The sequence below is a fragment of the Myotis nattereri genome (genome assembly GCF_964212035.1).
Source record: "Myotis nattereri genome assembly, chromosome: 5".
NCBI lineage: Eukaryota > Metazoa > Chordata > Mammalia > Chiroptera > Vespertilionidae > Myotis > Myotis nattereri.
In genome coordinates this window covers 103,439,549-103,456,687 of record NC_138080.1, presented here as the reverse complement: position 1 = coordinate 103,456,687, position 17,139 = coordinate 103,439,549, and the positions used below count along the sequence as shown (strand labels likewise).

The following is a 17,139-nucleotide window of genomic DNA, read 5'->3' as shown; positions in this document are numbered from 1 at the left end:
TGCCATGGCTGTAAGGCAGCAAAACTCCCTCAATTCCCACACTCCCAGCTGTGGCTGTGTTCAGAGCCACCGCACCAATGGCGGCAGCAGCTGCGTGGCAAACCCGTCGTCCTGTCACTCTGGGGCCGTGTGCATTATAAGCAGATTTGGACACGCTTGGCAGCTGCCAGCCACGGCACCAGCAGAAGGCCTGGGCTCCTGGGATGGACAGCAGCTGTAAGTTGGACCCATTAGCTTTCCTCTTTGGATCTCCTCCCAAGTGCATATGACAAAAGCAAGAAAGCCTGGCTGCTAGGAAATGATCTTATTCTCATTGCATCGGCTCTTTCTACTTCCTCCTCAGGGAAGTTCCAAACTTGTGGCCCACTTTGCAGTCTGGGTATTTAAAGAAGTGGGCACTCTGACCCACTTCTTTTAACTTTTGAAATTCAGCTTGGAGTCACCTCCTCCAGAAGCCTTCCTTGACTTCCTTCTCCAATCAACTTAAGAACATCTTTTTCCTAAGCTATCAGACTGACAGCAATACATATCAATAGTTTCCCTGGAGTTCAGTCCTAATTGGGCTGTGGTCCTGTAGTGGACAGAAACTTTCATTTCTATAGCCTCCACACGTAGCAGGAAATTCGTCCAATCCTAAGTGCTCAACACTCATTTGTTGTTGGGATGAATAAACAAATGAATAAGGCATTTGGAGGGGAGGGAGGCCTTTACAGCTCTCAAATGCTCTCCAAGTCATATAGTGGTGAGGCCCATGGACTCGGGAGCCAGGCAGCCTGGAACTAAATGCTGGTTCTTCCACTTACTAGAGGTGTGACTGCAAATAAGTGGTTTAACCTCTTTAAGAGCCTCAGTTTCTTCATCTGAAAAAAATGAGGACACTACAACTGCATACCCCATGGAGTTGTTATAAGAATTAAATGAGACAGTGCATGCAGAGCACTTAGCATGCCTGGTAGATAATAAGCCCAGATTAAATGTTAGTTAAAATATTATTACCACTATTATTATTACCAGTAGGTTTCCCTGCCTCAAAAAATTTTTTCATGTTCTCCTTAACTTCACAACATTCAAACTCCAATCAATCTCTGCTATTCCCTTTGGAGGAAATGCTTTTGTAACTGTGCATGAGTTAGCTGACAGTATGGGGCTTGGATAATTTAGGATGGGGAAGGATGTTAAATCTCACACTGGGATTTAAGGATCAGTTTTGTAAATGCAGGAATAAAATGACAACTAAGCCAAAAGTGAGCCAGCATGACTGCACTTCCCAGCCCCTCGGAAGTAGGTTAAATGAGTGTCCTAAATCTCTCAGCCGGGTAATAACTACTGCATAAGCAAGCCTGCTCTCTGGTTGCCTGTCCTGGGTCCCAGGGGGGTGATGACAAAAGCACACAAGCACAGCCTTGGTAACAGCCTTTTCCCAAATAGAAAGTGGCCAACTTGTATCTAAAAATGAAACCAAGTGTCTGGGGAGGGAGGAAGGGAAGAAGGGGGTCGGTAGGGGGAGAAAGCATCTTTTCAGAGGGAAGAGCGTTTACTTGTTGCCGTAGTCGATTTTGGACGTGACTTTCTGCTTCAGTTCCTTCAGCTCGTCCTTGGGCAGCGTTCCTGAGAGAAGCTGGGACCGCCACTCCATCAGGTCGTACATCATGGCCTGCACTTGGAGGAAGCGCTCCTTTTTGCTGGCCTAGGAGACAGGAAACAATCCCAGTCACCTGTGCAGGAGGTACCCTTCCCCAGCTACAAAAGGACTGGGTGGTGGCCTTAGTCACTGAATATACCCCTCTGTCCCTGGGCCACAAGGGTTTCCCAAAAGCAAAGGTAATAATCCCAATCACTTCTCGATTAAAGAAAGGATGATTTCTGACTTATCCCAAAAGATGCTTGGGCAGGAACACCATGAGCAGCTGCTGTGAAGGGGAGCAGATTTTGACATGAGGACTATTTCAAGCTAAAGGCAATCAAAAGCCAACAGATTCAGAAAATTCTCTTTACCTCCCCCTCAACTGCCTAAATTTACACTGGAAGAGGGCCTGTACCAGGAAGAGAGCTCTCACCATACATACCTTTGTACCTAAGAAACTTATCTGCAGAACAGAGCAAGCTTAGTTTTCCAAAGCTCTCCTCTGCCTTCCTGTGAATGACCTTCCTCCACTTTGTATTCCCAGACCCCTCCCCTGTCCTGAGCTCAGGATGTTCTGGAAGCCTCCATCACCTGGCTGCCTTTTGAGTCTCAAACCTTTGGGTCTCCCATAAGTATGAAATTAATTTGTTTTTTTCTCTCCTATTAAGCTGTCTTATATTAATTTAATTAGTAGACCACCCAAAGAACCAAGAAGAGAAGATGAGAAACTTTCCCCAGCCCTAGAGCTCAGGCCCTTGAAGGCTGGGAACTAGGGCCATTTCTCTGGTGATAAAGGCCCATTTCTAGAAGAGTGTTTTCCCCAAGTGTGACATGCATACAATCTTCGGGATACAATATGGCTTTTAATGGAACAAAGACATAATGCCAAATATTATGGGCCTCTACGGTGATTCTCCTCCTGTCCTGTTCAAGCCAAGGAGAAAGTTGCAGCTTCATGTAATACATCTCTAACTTCTCTCTCACATTGGTTAATTTCTGTTTTTTTAACAAAGAGAGAGAGAAGGTCTGTGGCTCAAAGCTTTTGGCAGGTACTAAAGCAAGCATTTAATAACATTGTTTTCAATGTTATTTATTTGAATGATGTTCTAATGGTGCCAAGTACTTTTAGCTTTCCATTTGGGAAAGCATGTGTGGTATAATGAAATATAGTTTTGGTCTTTGTCCCAGGTCTTGGCACAGCTCATAAGATACTTAGCATTCCCTGGGTGATAGATAGGAGTGTCTTTTCTTATTCATAATGAGCTCCTTTCGACCAAGCCTGAGTTTAGGCTAATGACATGACACTTGGTAGTGCCCCTAGACAACCTCTGGATGAGGGCTGGATGCCATAGGAACCAGCCATGTGGTTAGAGAGTTGGAATTTTAAGCTTCCCTCTCACCTCCCCACTCCCAACCTCCAGGGAGCTGAGAGGGGCTAGAAACTGAGCTCAACCACTAATGGTCAATGATATAATCAATCATGACTATGTAATGAGACTGATTAAAACCCTCCACAACAAGGTTCAAGGAACTCCCCAGATGGTGAACAGATTAGATTTGCTTTAATATAGGGATGGTGGCACACCTGGGGAAGGCGTAGCAATTCTGTGACCACTCCCACCCCAGTGCCTTTCCTGGGCATCTCTTCCATGTGGCTGTTCCTGCCTTGTATCCTTTCTAATAAAGCAGTAACCATGAATACAGCTCTTTCCAGAACTCTCTGAGCAGAGCCCGAGGTGGGGTTGGGGAGGAATCATGAGAACCCCCAAATGGGGACGCAGGACTTGTGACTGGCATCTGAAGTGACAAATCTTGCAGGGTTGAGCCCTTAAATCTATGGCGTCTGACACAAACTCTGGGGAGTCAGTGTTAAATTGAATTGAATCGTAGGGCATCCAATTGGTGTCGGAGAATCAGAAAATGCTAGAATGAAATAGCTTGCTATACAGTTCCTTATGCGAATCATTTCAGTTTACTAAAAAGGGAGCCAATTTAGGTATTAAGTACACATTACATAGATGGTGTGGAAATAAGGCAAGACTCACAAAGGCGATACTGGAATATTGGAAGTTTAAGGAGCTGTTTACTAGGGTCAAGGGCATGATGGACTTGCTGTCAAGGATTTCTCCAGGGGAAACGCCAAGCTTCCCTGGCGAATGTGTATGAGATGTTTTCAAAAGGGGAGTGGAGATGAATAATGCTCCACATGACCCTCAAGTCTACTGTTGGTACCCCAAACTTTCCTAACAACTGTCGGAGAACTTACGGAATTGGAGGCATCGATGACCATATATTATGAAATATCCACTTGGGAGTTAACATTTATGACTGTAAAAGTAAGTCTGCAAACCGTGTGTGTACAGCAGCAGCTGTGCAGGTGCTGTAACAAATATGCGGGGAGCCGTGGTTGACATTTTCACTCGCAGCTTAATGGTTTTCTTAGCTAATTGCTTTCATTAGAACTTCAGAAACATCAAAGGAGGACTTCAAATTAGATTCGATTCAATACAGGGAAAACAGATGCAAAATGCGCTCTTTGTTTTTCCAGGGTCAGAGTTTCCTCATAGATCTGAGGACAGCAGCCATTAGTTAATTAACATACGAGAACAGTGTTTCTGAAGGTGTTGTAAGCAGACCAGGAAATCAAAACCCCCTGAGTTTATTAAAACGGCAGAGCCCCATTGAAGTAAGCTTTAGATTGTAACAGCTCTCAAGGTGATTCTTTAAGACACTCAAGTTTGAAAATGTTTGCATTCGTTTAAAAAAGGATCACGCCAGACCCCCATTTATTATGGCTCCATCATTAACTGGCTGTGTGGCCTTGAGAAAGTCACCGAACCCCTCTGGGCCTTGATGTCCTCGTGTACACTATGTCCTACTATATCAGTAAAGCCCCCTTGCCCTGTTCAAGGCTACATTCCACATTTGAACCAAACGAAGACTGCAAGGAGCGCCCATCCCTGGGAACGGGGCTTGGAGTCTCACCACGTAGAGCTGTTTCCAGATGCTGCCCCATTCCCAAAGCGTCGTCGTCACTTCTTGTGCCAGAGGAATTTCTGCAGGAATGATGTTCTCAATATTTCTATTTAAGGCAGGAGAGAAAGCGGTGTGAAATTGGGACCCAGGTGCTAACAGGACAAAATGCTGGCCAATTTGCCTGAAGCTGCAGTTGCTGAGAGGGTCCTTGCTGTGAACTTGCTGTCCCCTCCGACAGCCACACCAATTACATTATGCAAATGCAAGAGGCTTCCCTTTTAATGTCCTCCTTTACTGGGGTGGGCCCTTCAAGCTCATTATTCACGGTTAATTTAATTAGTACAGTCCAAAGGCAGTTGCCAATGAAAAGTTTGATTCTCCAAACGTACTGATAGCCACTCAGAATCAGACCTGAGCAGGAATCAATTTGGATTAGATGAGGGAAAGGAGCCACACAGATAAACACAGGCATGAAAAAGACAGACCACATCCACCAAGTCATGCTTTCAAAGAAGACAGGACAGAGACACCCCATAAGCCACTGAAGGCCAAGCCTAGTGAAGAATGGCAAGTACCTTCTTTTTTCAATGGTCACTTCCTTGATGTGGATAAAGGACTTAGGAAAAATGCCCTGTTGGAAATAAGATGAGATAACATAGCTTAATATACATAACAAAACATCAAGTACAATAGAATGACACATCCCCACAGAAATAACTGACCCCAGTTCCTCATGGCTTTTCCAAAAGCCACTACTGGAAAAACTCTCAAACTTTAAAGGAATAACCCCAGCATCCACAGAGCAAGGGCTGGATTCTACCCATTTAGGTCCAGGTCCCCTCCAGTTCTCCATCAGTTCTTCTAGATCCCACAATAGCCCTAGATTTCAAAGGATGCTCTAGCCCCAGGTGACACATGGACGCTCAACGTGTCACATGGGCAAGACAGGGGTGCTTGAAGGACTCACTCTAAGAGAGGCAAGGCACTCTGGCCCCTCTGTGACCAGTCCCCCTGCACAGTCACGAGCAGGTAGAAGGTCACGTCCTGAGCAAGCGTCTCCCTGGCTGCAAGTGGACTCATTTGATTTGAGGTCCTTTTCTCCCTGGATTTATTTGATTGCTCTTTAGAGAGCAAAGTAGGCTCATGCCTCCCAACACACCACTGTCAGGGAGGAAGGAAGAAGCATCTATTGTTATTTCCTTCCTCCAAAAGCGTGGCTCAGTTAATAATAACAGTTTGTCAATTACTCCGAAATTCCTTCCTAAATTCAACCAATAGGCACAGTAGGGGCATCTGCCACTGCGCTAGACACTGTGCGAGGTGTGCAGAGGAGCAAAGCAGGCACCTGCTCTCATGGAGACAAATACTGTGTAATGTGAGGTTGGAACAAGGGAACTCCCCGAGGGCAGGGACCAGCCCTGTCTCTTCTCTGTCATGGCGACACAGAGGTGAGGAAACTATGAATGCCCGAAGCACTCTACAGGAAAGCAGTAGGTCAATTTCAAATATAAAATGCACAGTACCATGAGGCTCAAGGAAGGGAGAAATCAGATATGACTGGCATATTGGGGGAAGTTTCAGGGAGGAGAGGGCTCTGCAGGTTGGCCTTAAAGAATGAAAGGGGAAGTTGAGGCTCCTGAGTACCAAGTTGTAGAGGTGGGAAAGCACAGGACACAAGGAGGGATGGGTGGAACCTGCTTGCTAAGGAATGGCAGGTAAAGATACCCAGTACTGTCCCAAACCAAAACAAATTCATCTTACCTGCAACATTTTGTGCTTTATGAGGTATCCCCTATACCAGTCTGCAAAGAAAAAACAAAGAAACAGGTCTCTCATCTATTCTCACAAGTCTATTACTGGTATTTTTGTTGTTGTTGTTGTTTTGTTTTGTTTTGTTTTGTGTGTGTGTGTGTGTGTGTGTGTGTGTGTGTGTGTGTGTGTTTAACTAGCAAAGAAACTTCTGCAAACTGCTTTGGACCTTAAATACTAATCAAGTCGGGAAGCCCCTGGGCTTCAACCAGCTGTTGGTTGCCAACATCTCCAAAAAGCATCTACAAATACAGGAATTTCACATAAAAGCAAGTCTCCTCCTTCTTTTGAAAAAAAAAAAAACACAGGAGGTTCCAGCAGAGATGGCCAGCGCCCTCCCATGGCCACAGCTGGCTGGTGGGGAGGAGCAGCTGGTCCCTGAGACAGAGCAGGTGCCTCCAGCTCACCGGCCGCCACCCAGCCCCTCCCTTATCTCCATCACCTGCTGGGTGCTGTGTCCATGTGCATGTTTCAGCCTCTGCCTCAAGGACATGGAAAGGCGAAGGGAGTTTGGCAAACATCCTAAAATAATATCCCAGTTCTAACAGCACCAAATGACATCTAACTATGATCTGCAAAAGTTAGTCATTACAAAACAGGCAAGTTCAGGGATGGGTAAAAAGACATTTAAAAGATTCTTCTTTTTGCAGGAATATCAAATGATACAATTAACACAAACCCAAGTTGCACCCAGGTCTCAGACAAAATGAACCTCGGCATAGCAAGTACTGATGACTGTGATGAGCCCACCGGTCTTTGAAATGAGTCAAGCACAGCCAAGTAGTGGCATTTGTCATCCCCGTAAATGTAACGTGTCTGTCGGGGGCCTCATTAGCAAACCCTCATTCCCAGGCTGACAGATTGTAGCTGAAATTTGTTCTCCACAGACTGAAGAGCAGGTCCCAGAGCAAACAACTTACAATGCAAAGTCACCCCTCCCGTCATGACACAGTTTGAGGGGCAGGGCTTAAAGAAAGCTCCAAGGCCACTGGGACCCACAGTGGCTCCTATTTTGAGAGGAAGAAAGAGAGAAGAAGGGTAAAAGGAAAGAGAGAAGGAAAGCAGAAAGAAAGGAACAGAGGTTGGAGAGAAAGATTCTCTGGTTTGGAATTAAGTACCATTCTAAGCACTCTTCTGATATGAAGCCTTTTAATCTTCATAACAACCATATGAGATAGGAAGTGTAATAATCACCCCATTTTGCAGAAGAGTGGTCTACCTGAGGCACAGAGAAGTAAAGTAACTTGCCCAGGGTCACGCAGCTAGTGACAGTGTCAGGATTTGAACATAAGCAGCCATCATACCGTGCTTCCTGTTTAATGTAGGAAGGAGAATAGTGGTTGCCTAAGATCTTCATCCTCCCAGCACCCGAATCCCCAAAACCATAGCCCACTAAGCTACTTTCCAGCTGAATACTTCCAATGGTGAAAACCTTACCACTCCACACAGCATGACATTCTATTTTCATGCTCCTCTTTAATTTCTCTATCATTATTGGTAATAATTAGCCATTAATGACAGTGCTTATCCTTTCTGAGTGCTTGCTGTGTGCAAGCAACTATGGTCAAGCTTTTAGTTTTGTTTTGTTTTTAATTATAAATTAATCTTCACAACAATCCTAGAAAGTCAGTACAATTACTGCCTCAATTCTACAAGTGAAAATAGAGAGGCACGGAGAGACTAAGCAACTTGCTCATGGTCACACAGCTGGTGAGTGACGCAACTAAGATTTAAACCCAAGTATCTGACTCCAGAGGTGACACTCCAAAGCATTGCACAATAACAGTTCTTCCCCCATTCCACCAACTTCGTGTGAGAGCATTTCTGTAATATCACTCACTACCATTTATTGATGGTTTAATTCATGTAAAGCTATACGCTAAGTGTTGTACATGCATTTTCTCATTTAGTCCTCATATCAATACTGTGGGCTAAGTATTAACATTCCCATTCTATAGATAAAGAAGTAGAGATTCAAGTCAATTGATGTACTGGGCCAAATCTCACAATCAGGGTTCAAGGGCATGTCTGCATGGCTTCAAAGCCAGCCCTCCCAGCTGTTCTGCCACAATGTCCCCTGTGAGATGAGCATAAATACAGATAACTGTCTCTTTGAGTACAAATACAGATAAGGGTCACTTGGTTGCAATGACCTGAATCCACTTGATGGCTAAGGCCACCAAAATCCACCAGAAAACAGGAAAACAATCAAGGGACAAATAGTCCCTGCCCAAAGCTCATGCCCACATCTGCATCTCTGTCACAGGGGCTCCATTCCAGGGACTTTGCCAGCTCTGACCCTTGAGACTCAGTTACTTGTGCACACTTGTAGGTTTCCTAATTCTCAGAACTTCAGTTCACTCCTGAGCACAGAGTCTCTTGACTTTTACCCCCAGATACACATTCGGCTCCAAGATGCAAGTTCAACCAACACTGATTGTCCACCTACCATGTACATGGGGTTAGGTGCTTTCAGAAATAAATCCCAGTGACACTTGGTGAGAAGGGCTTACAACCATCTCCCTGTGCTAGGTGATGAGAATGCGTCAACTACTTCAGCGCTGACATCCCCACCCTGCTGGATCTCTGAACTCTGTGACCTTCTGAAGTCAGCTGACCAGTTGTACCCAGTCAGTTTTACCCAGCTGTACTCCAAGACCTGACTGGGCCTATACCAATAGTAGGCACACGCACAGCCAAATCCTTGACAACAGACTTTGAGCTTTGAGCGAAAGCAGGCTCAGTGTAACACAGCGCTTACCCTACCCCAGGACTTGTCCGGGCTCATTGTTCTTTCTGGCTAAATAATAGCAAGAGGTTTTGTGCTAATCCTGCCCGTGTAATTGCACTTCTTTTCTTAAATGGAACACTCACAAAGTGCATTGTGAGGGGAGATGAGAAAAGGGATTTTTTTAACCATACTTCTGGACAATTGTGCAGTGCCAAAATACTCCCATTGTCCGCTCTTCCCACATCCCAAATACCGAAATGAAATGTACCTAAATTCTCTTGTCACCTATGAGTTGCAGGTGGCGGGGAGAGGGAGGAGAGATTAAAAATATCCCAGCACACCAAAAAGGAATCACAGCCTAGAGATCCAGTCTTCTCTCTGTCACCTCCTGGCAGCATGATGTCTGGTTGTCACCTAAGCCTCAGTTGTAGGCAGTTAGACAGACATGAGCAGAGCAAGGACGACGGGCCAGCTACAGAAGGTCACCAGGGCGGAACACCCTGGACACCTAGTGATGAAAAGGAACTGGTAGAGCAGATATTGGAAATATTCACTTCAAGACCTTGCCCTTGGGATTTCTCTCCCCCCCTAGAATGCCTCCGGTCATGGAGGTGGGATTCTCCTGACCTTTTCTCCTCTGGCATGTGGTTGGTCATGTGGTAGACCCCCACCGGTAGAGAGCAAGGGGGCGGGGGGGGGGGGGGGAGCGGGGGAGGGCTGGAGGCTAACTTCTATGCAGGAACAGAAGACAGAACAGCCCCTGATAGGTCAGTTTGAAGAAGAAAGCAGTTAATTATCCTCCTAGGGTTTAAAAAGGAATCCTAGCCCCGTCCCCCTCTCCCCCCACCTCATCCACCCCCCACCCCCAGCTTGAAATTTCTCTTCCAGTGTACTTTCTCTTTGCTTGCTCAAATAAATTTTCTCTAGCGAGTTTGGGTCTTGGCTCTGAATTCTTTTCTTATCCAGAAATCAAGTACTAAGGTTGCTCGAGGGGTTTGGTTTGACCCCACGGGTCAGACACCAGGTGCTATTCCCAGCACCTACAGCATTTCCATCTGTAAAATGGGAAAAATAACACCTACCCCATAGAGTTTTTGCAAAAACTATTTTTTTAAAAAAACAGGATTATGAACGTAAACATGTCTGGCGAAGGTACAGAACCTTAGAGAGGAAAAAAACATCTCAATTTCAGGATGTTTTACCTATAGTGTGGACAAAAATACAATGATGGAATAAGGGAGGGGTAAAGAGGAAGTTTCAACTGCCTCTAAAATTTTTGTTTCTGAAAAAAAAGTCTGAAGTAAACGTGGGAAACGTTAATGTTTGTTTCCCTGAGTGGTGAGTGCCTGGGTGTATTTGACTTTCCTGTATGATTGAGGTATCTAATAACACTAAGATCAAACAGAAGCTAGTACCTATCAGTAGTTAAAAGACATTGCGGATGGATCACAAGAATTCTCACTTCGTATTACACAGTGTTTTACAAAGTATCAGACTTTAAAAAGATATTAGCTTGTAAGAACATGTAATAAATAACTTCAAAATGTAATGGGTATTTAATTTTAAAGTGTGCCTTTAATGTTGATGTAAAACGTTTTTGTACTCGTTCAACAGAAACTTATCTGGCCACTGGGTAAAGCTAGCAATAAAACTACTGGTCCACAATGTGTTAAGAGGGTGAGTTCTGGAACCAAAGCCTGGATTTGAATCAAGATCTACAACTTAATGTCTGTGTGATCTTACACACATGGCTGGGATAGCGTGTGTATCAGAAGATGGAATGGAACTTTCTCTGTTGCCCCAGAAAGAGACTCAGGTAGCAAATAACTGAGGGTGGAGCAGACATTCCCTCAGAAGGGCTCATAAAGAAGAGTCTGAGCAAGCTGGGCTACCCCCAAAGCTGGGCTACCTCCACTACCATGGTCTGTGTAATCAGAAGGGAGACAGAGACAGACAGAGAGACAAAGAGATCTTTGGAGGTGGCAGATGTGGTCACCCGAGGAAGGCATTGTATAGCTCCCTCATACCCCAAACCCACTACAAGCTTGTAGGTGTAATCCAGGAGATCCACTCAGAGTTGTTGGGGGGTGGCTGGCATCTCATTCCCTGGCTACATGGCTACAGGTGCAGGGGACAGGCTGATCTTTGGGCTCATTTGATCAGGGAAGACAGAGAATGAGAAAGAGAGAACTTCAGACTCCCAGCCCCAGCCTCATGGAAGCTGGGGAAAGCGAAGAAGGAGGGGAACATTACACTGGATATGGAAATGAAGTCTTCTTCTGAGATGTCATTAAATATCAGGGAAGATGTCAACCAAGTGTGAGTGAAGGAAGTGACTGGGGGGAAAGAGCACTGCTTTTTTATGTGGAGCTCTGACTGCCCAATAAATTCTTACATGTGTTTCCACATTTACTAGTAAAGTCGGGACACTGAATGTTTATGCTGCCTCTGGGTAGAAGAGGCAGCCTGAGAGTGTAATGTGGACAAAGAAATAAGCATTGGGGTGTCTAAGGCTTAGCAACAGGTATCCTTCTGAACTGTTTAGTTTTTTATGACAACAAAGTATTATCTTCATAATAAAAAGTTAGTCCAAATGCTTGAGCTCTAGAGAAAGGAAATTCATTCATGTCTAAGGTTCCAGGGCAGGTTTTTGTCTTCCTCATCTACCCGACTGAGTAAATCTCTTACACAAGCAGGGCAGGGCTAGTCTCACCCATCCCAGGCAAGGAGAGGGCCAGCCTCAGGGTTCCCTGGCCATATTGTAAAGTTTCAGTGTCACTCTCTATAATGGGGGAGGAGAGGGAATTACCAACACGAGCATCTCAGCCACAGGCACAGAGCTAGCCAGCTTCTCTACTTTCTCTCATTTTATCCTCAGAACAAGGCCAGGAGCAAGGTGGTAATAACCACTTCACAAGTGAGAAAACGGAAGCTTACCTACCTAGGGTCCCTCAGCTGGTGGGTAGTGGAGCAGAGAATAACTTTCTGATTCAAAAGCCCATGCTCTTTCCACTTTTGCAGGGGGGGGGGAGGGGAATAGGAAGCAGAGATTTAAAAATAATTAAAAAGTACAAAAAATACAATTTAAAAAAACAGTTATTCGCATTCCTATCACCTAATATTAATCGGTGCTAATATCTGGAGATATGTGTTTCAAATCATCAAGACTATACTATTTTTGTCTAAAATAGACATGTGTTGTTATAAAGAATTTAAACTAAGAAGAGTAGAAATATAAAAGCTAAAAGAATCATCTTGCATCTCATTACCCAGAAAAAGGAAAACACTGTTAATATCATTCCAGTCAACTTTCATTTATAATTAGTATACAAAATGACAGATGGATAAATAGATGAAATATAATTTTAAATGCTCTCATAAAAATCAGCATATAGTTGAGATACTATGTAAATACAAATTTCAAACTTAATCTTATTTGTATTTAACAGGAGAAAAGAAGTGAAATTGGAGGAAATAATTGAAAATTCAATTAAATGTTTCTTCTTCACAAAAAAAGATTTCCAAAAATTTCCTCTAAGATGAAAATAGTCATGAAAAAAAACTTAAAAAACTGGAGTGGTTATGACTTTTTTTAGTTACATGTTTTATTTCTAATTAAAACCAACTCTGTTATAAAAGTGATATCATGGAATTAATCTACTCTCTTTCATTGCTCTCCCTACTTCATAATTTTTTTAAAATATGTTTTTATTGATTTCAGAGAGAAGGGGAGGGGGAGAGAGAGATAAAAACATCAATGATGAGAGAGAATCATTGATGGGTTGCTTCCTGCATAACCCCCACTGGGGATCGAGCCCCAATCTGGGCATGTGCCCTGACCAGGAATCAAACTGTGACCTCCTGGTTCATAGGCCAATGCTCAACTACTGAACCACACTGGCCAGGCTCCCTACTTCATGATTTTATTAGTTGTTTTTAATTGTCCAGTTTCCTGACAATTACATTCTTTCTGGTAGCCATAAACATTATGGCTTTTAATACTAGTATTTATAAATGGATTCATCTGGACTCAATGTTCACCCTATTTCCTTTTCACAACTTTGCAATTCTCATATTGTAAATTTTTTATTCATCTCTCAATTGGTTCAATTTTATTTTTCAAGTAGTGTGTACAAAAAAGGGGTTATATGCGATCATAAATTCCTCACTGGGCAGGTCATGGGGACTAGCCATATCCCAGGCATGTCATTTTTTAGTAAAAGGTTTACAGTTGCCTTAAGCAAGCCCTATTCATTGTTTCTGTGCATCTAGGTTAACATACCTTTGTAATAAGCTATAACCACCCTCAAGAAAGCACATAATCATGTTAACTCCATCACCAGCTTGCTTTTTCCCACCTCCATGCAATCTTCCTTATGTCCTTCCCCACACCTTAATTTTAAATGCAGAAAATAAATTGGAAAACTGTTTTTCTCTGGAGCATTTGAGATCTTGCTCTGGGCATATATGGTTAGATTGGCTCAAATAAACTCTTATAAAAATTCTCTACCAGTTTGGACATTTCTTATGTCGACAGTAGGTTTCTATAAGAGGGTTTCATGGCCACACCCAAGTTCTTTCTGCTACACCGTTTTGACTAATTTTTGACTAACACTGTGGTTTTCACTTTTTTAAATATTGCAGAGGAACCGTTTTTCAATCAGAATCATAGGCAGAACACCCCATCTGCAAAGCAGATGACACTAGGCCTGATCTCTGAGCTCTCAGCTGCCCAAGGCCCTTCGGGGAACCTTAGAATTCCGTAAATTCCAGTTTGAAAAACGCTATGTGGGTACCAGTGTGTGGGTGTGAGTCCTCAGATATGTAGACTCTTTCTAACAGAATTCTGAACATTGTACTTTCAAACTCCTTGTGAATTGGCCATCACTTACTAAATAAATATGCCCAGATCTTTCTAGAAATGTATCAGGGCTGCTTACTACAAGGATACATTCAAATAAGACTAATAAAATAGAATTAAAAGTAGAAACCAGTACCAAAGAGGCTAGAAGCAAGGACTTCAATCCCAAAGACAAATGAAAGTGGCTTGAGTCAGCAATTGTAGGCTTTGCGAAGGCCGGCTCCAAGCCTCCCCCCAACCCCCAGCCCTGCCCCCATCAAAGTCATAGAAGGCTGGCTACAAACAGCCTGTGTAGTCTGTGCACTGCCCCCAAGATTTCTTCAAGGGAAGTGTATAAAAAGAAGAGAAAATACTTGTGTGAAGTTCAAAATGTAAGACAGGAAGCCTGATTACAGAGGCTTTCTCACTGCCTTGGGAGGCATGGCTTGGAGGAAAGAGTGTGGGTTATGGGCATGGGTTGGAGACAATGGCCACTGGCTCATTGTGTGACCCTAGGCCAGTCACCTCTCCTCCCTGAGCCTTGGGTCCTCACCTGCAAATGTGAGGCCTCGTGCCTGTCTCTAGCAGTAACGTTCAGTGGCATCTAAAAGCCACGGAGGAGAGCTATCTTGCTGCTTTTAGTTTCATTCTTTACCCTTGGTAGACACCCAGAATTTGCTTATCTGCCACAGGGCAGAGCTAGGTTTGTAAGAAATGGGGCAGGGTGTCAGGAATTACAGACCTGAGTCTTTAGGAAAGCATTACCTCTCCCTACCTGCTCCACCTCCCCCCGCCCCAAACCCCTCCCTGGTTCAGTTACTCTGTGTATAAAAGGTTCTAATGCCAGACTAGGAATTTTTCTAGGCCTGGAAACTGAAAAGTACATGGGATCCTCGCATATACAACTCAAAATAATACTAATACTAAAGCATAGGATAAAGGTAAAGAAGGTGAACCAACTTCTCATTTTCTCCATGATGACTCCTTTAAAGGTGTTTTGAAATATTGAAATCCACCCCCCCCCAAAAAAAAATTTCTGTTTGTTTGCCTTTTGTGTCCGTGTGTACATGTGTCTGTGTGTGTGCATGTGTGTGCACGAGCACCCCTGCAACAACCTGAAGAGCAGCCTTGCACATTGCGTGTAGCTAACCCAACACTGGAGATGCTACCTGTCCCCCTGAGGAGTAACTGAACGAATGTGCTACACAGAACCTAGCACAGGGCCCCCACCCTCAATGTGGGAAGAGCCCAAAGTGGCTAGTTCTGGAGGCAACACCTCCCTTCCCCTGGCTCTCTGTTTCCCCTTGCCAGTAGCACGCCTGCTCCTATCTGCTCCTCACTCCCACTCAGGGCAGGAGGAGGGCCTCTCCTGGGGCATTAACTGGGGGCTGGGGCAGGGTGCTCAGCCTACTCCACTTTTCTTTCCTCTTGCTCTGCTTGGCCACAGGAAGAGCACACTCTATGCCCTCCACGAGGTAGGATTATAAGCAGCCCAGGGCGCAGCTGGGAGAGCCTGCCTGACTGTGGGCCACACATGAGCAAGCTCATTTGGCTCTTAGACCCAAGCCACGTTCCATGATCAATTTTATCAGTGACATAGGTGATACACATTGATTTCTAGTGGCCTGACTCATGAGTTCAAGACCATTTGCCTTTGTGCAGATTCTACAAAGACCCCCTACCACCACCATGGGTGGCCACAGCCCACTAGAGACACTTGGCTTCATAAGAGGATGGCAGCTCTGTGTGAAGAAAAATACCCCTTTGCCCAAGACAGGGCTCCCAGCTTGATGAAAGGATAAGCACCAAGGACCCGGTGCAAAGCCCAAGCCACATAGTTGTGCACAGCAGCACTCCTGAACCAGGGGTATAAATCACTGGGCCCTGTGGGACCCTAATAAAGCTGATTTTCCTTTGTAATGGGATCATTACTAATAAAGAATTGTATCTAGAAAGTGTCACAGGCCGAAACCACCCCCCTCAAACCACCCAGTCAGGCCTTTGCTTCTAAGCATAAATTCCTAAAATAAACAAGTGTTATTTTCAGTGCATTCTAATTACTAACATAGGCAAAATATATTTTACAAAGCTGCATGTTCCAACAGAGGGCGGGAGGTGCTGCGTAGCATGTAGTGGGGGCATCTTGACACCATCAGCCAAGGGGCCTGGCTCTGAGGGACAGGGACTCACCTCCGCAGGTCTCCTGTATGCGTACCATGTCGCCGATCTGCAGGGAAAGCTGAGGGGCTCTGCTCCCTTGGAAGTTGTATATGGCTGTAAAATGGAAGAGAGACGCAATCTGGTGAGACCTCTAGGCACTGAGAACTTCTGCTCCTTCCTGCTCTCCCTGCCCAAGTTTATCTGATGCCCAGGCAGCCCACCTGGTCTAAACAAATCCAACCCACTGCCTACTCACAGGAGTCGGCTCTGGCCCAGCCTGGCTCCTACAGGCCTCCATTCATTATCACTCCGGTCTGAGTGACAAGGAGGGTGTTTACACGCTTGCCTGTGGGTTGACCTCTTACTGACTGCCCAGCATGTGTTCAGCACATCTTCTCATCCCACTCTCACAGCAATCTTGTAAGTTCAGCTATGGAGACACCAAGGGAAAGGGCATTTCAGGGAGAGGGGACATCATGGGCAAAAGCCTTGAGGAAGGAAGACACTTGAGAGCATAAAGAAAATTACTGTAGATGGAGTATAAGAGGACCCTTCAGTCCACAGGCCGCCAATCTACCCACTGAGCCAAACTGGCTAGGGCTACAAAAGATTCACTTGAGATCCAAAAACAAAAATAGAGTGAAAGTGAAATAATTTTTTTAAGTTCCACACATATAATAAAAGAGAGCTGTGATGGGTGTACTAATATTAAACAAAATAGTCTTTAAGTAAAAAAATTATTACAAGAGACACAGGAGGACATTATATATTGGCAAAAGAGCCAATATAAAAAGAAGACACAGCAATCATAAACATACACATACCTAATAATAGAACACTAAGATATATGAAGCCAACATTGGCAAAATTAAAGGAAAAAATAGGCAGTTCTACAATAGTAATTGAAGACTTCAATACTCCATTAACAATAATGGATACAACAACTGGGCATAAAAACCAATAAGAAGGACTTGACCAAGACTGTAAATAAGCAAAAAT

General features: G+C 44.4%; 1 protein-coding gene across 2 annotated transcripts in view; it reads right to left on the bottom strand.

The window, feature by feature from the left end:
- DOCK2 (dedicator of cytokinesis 2) overlaps positions 1–17,139 on the bottom strand; it is a 374,023-nt gene that overhangs the window by 343,169 nt on the left and 13,715 nt on the right. For both annotated transcript variants that reach the window (XM_081091711.1, XM_081091712.1), the window contains exons 2-6: positions 16,171–16,254; positions 6,362–6,402; positions 5,176–5,231; positions 4,610–4,706; positions 1,539–1,687 (exon numbers count right to left, since the gene is read on the bottom strand). In XM_081091711.1, coding sequence (XP_080947837.1) covers positions 1,539–1,687; positions 4,610–4,706; positions 5,176–5,231; positions 6,362–6,402; positions 16,171–16,254 — 427 coding nt within the window. The remainder of the gene's footprint in view (positions 1–1,538; positions 1,688–4,609; positions 4,707–5,175; positions 5,232–6,361; positions 6,403–16,170; positions 16,255–17,139) is intronic.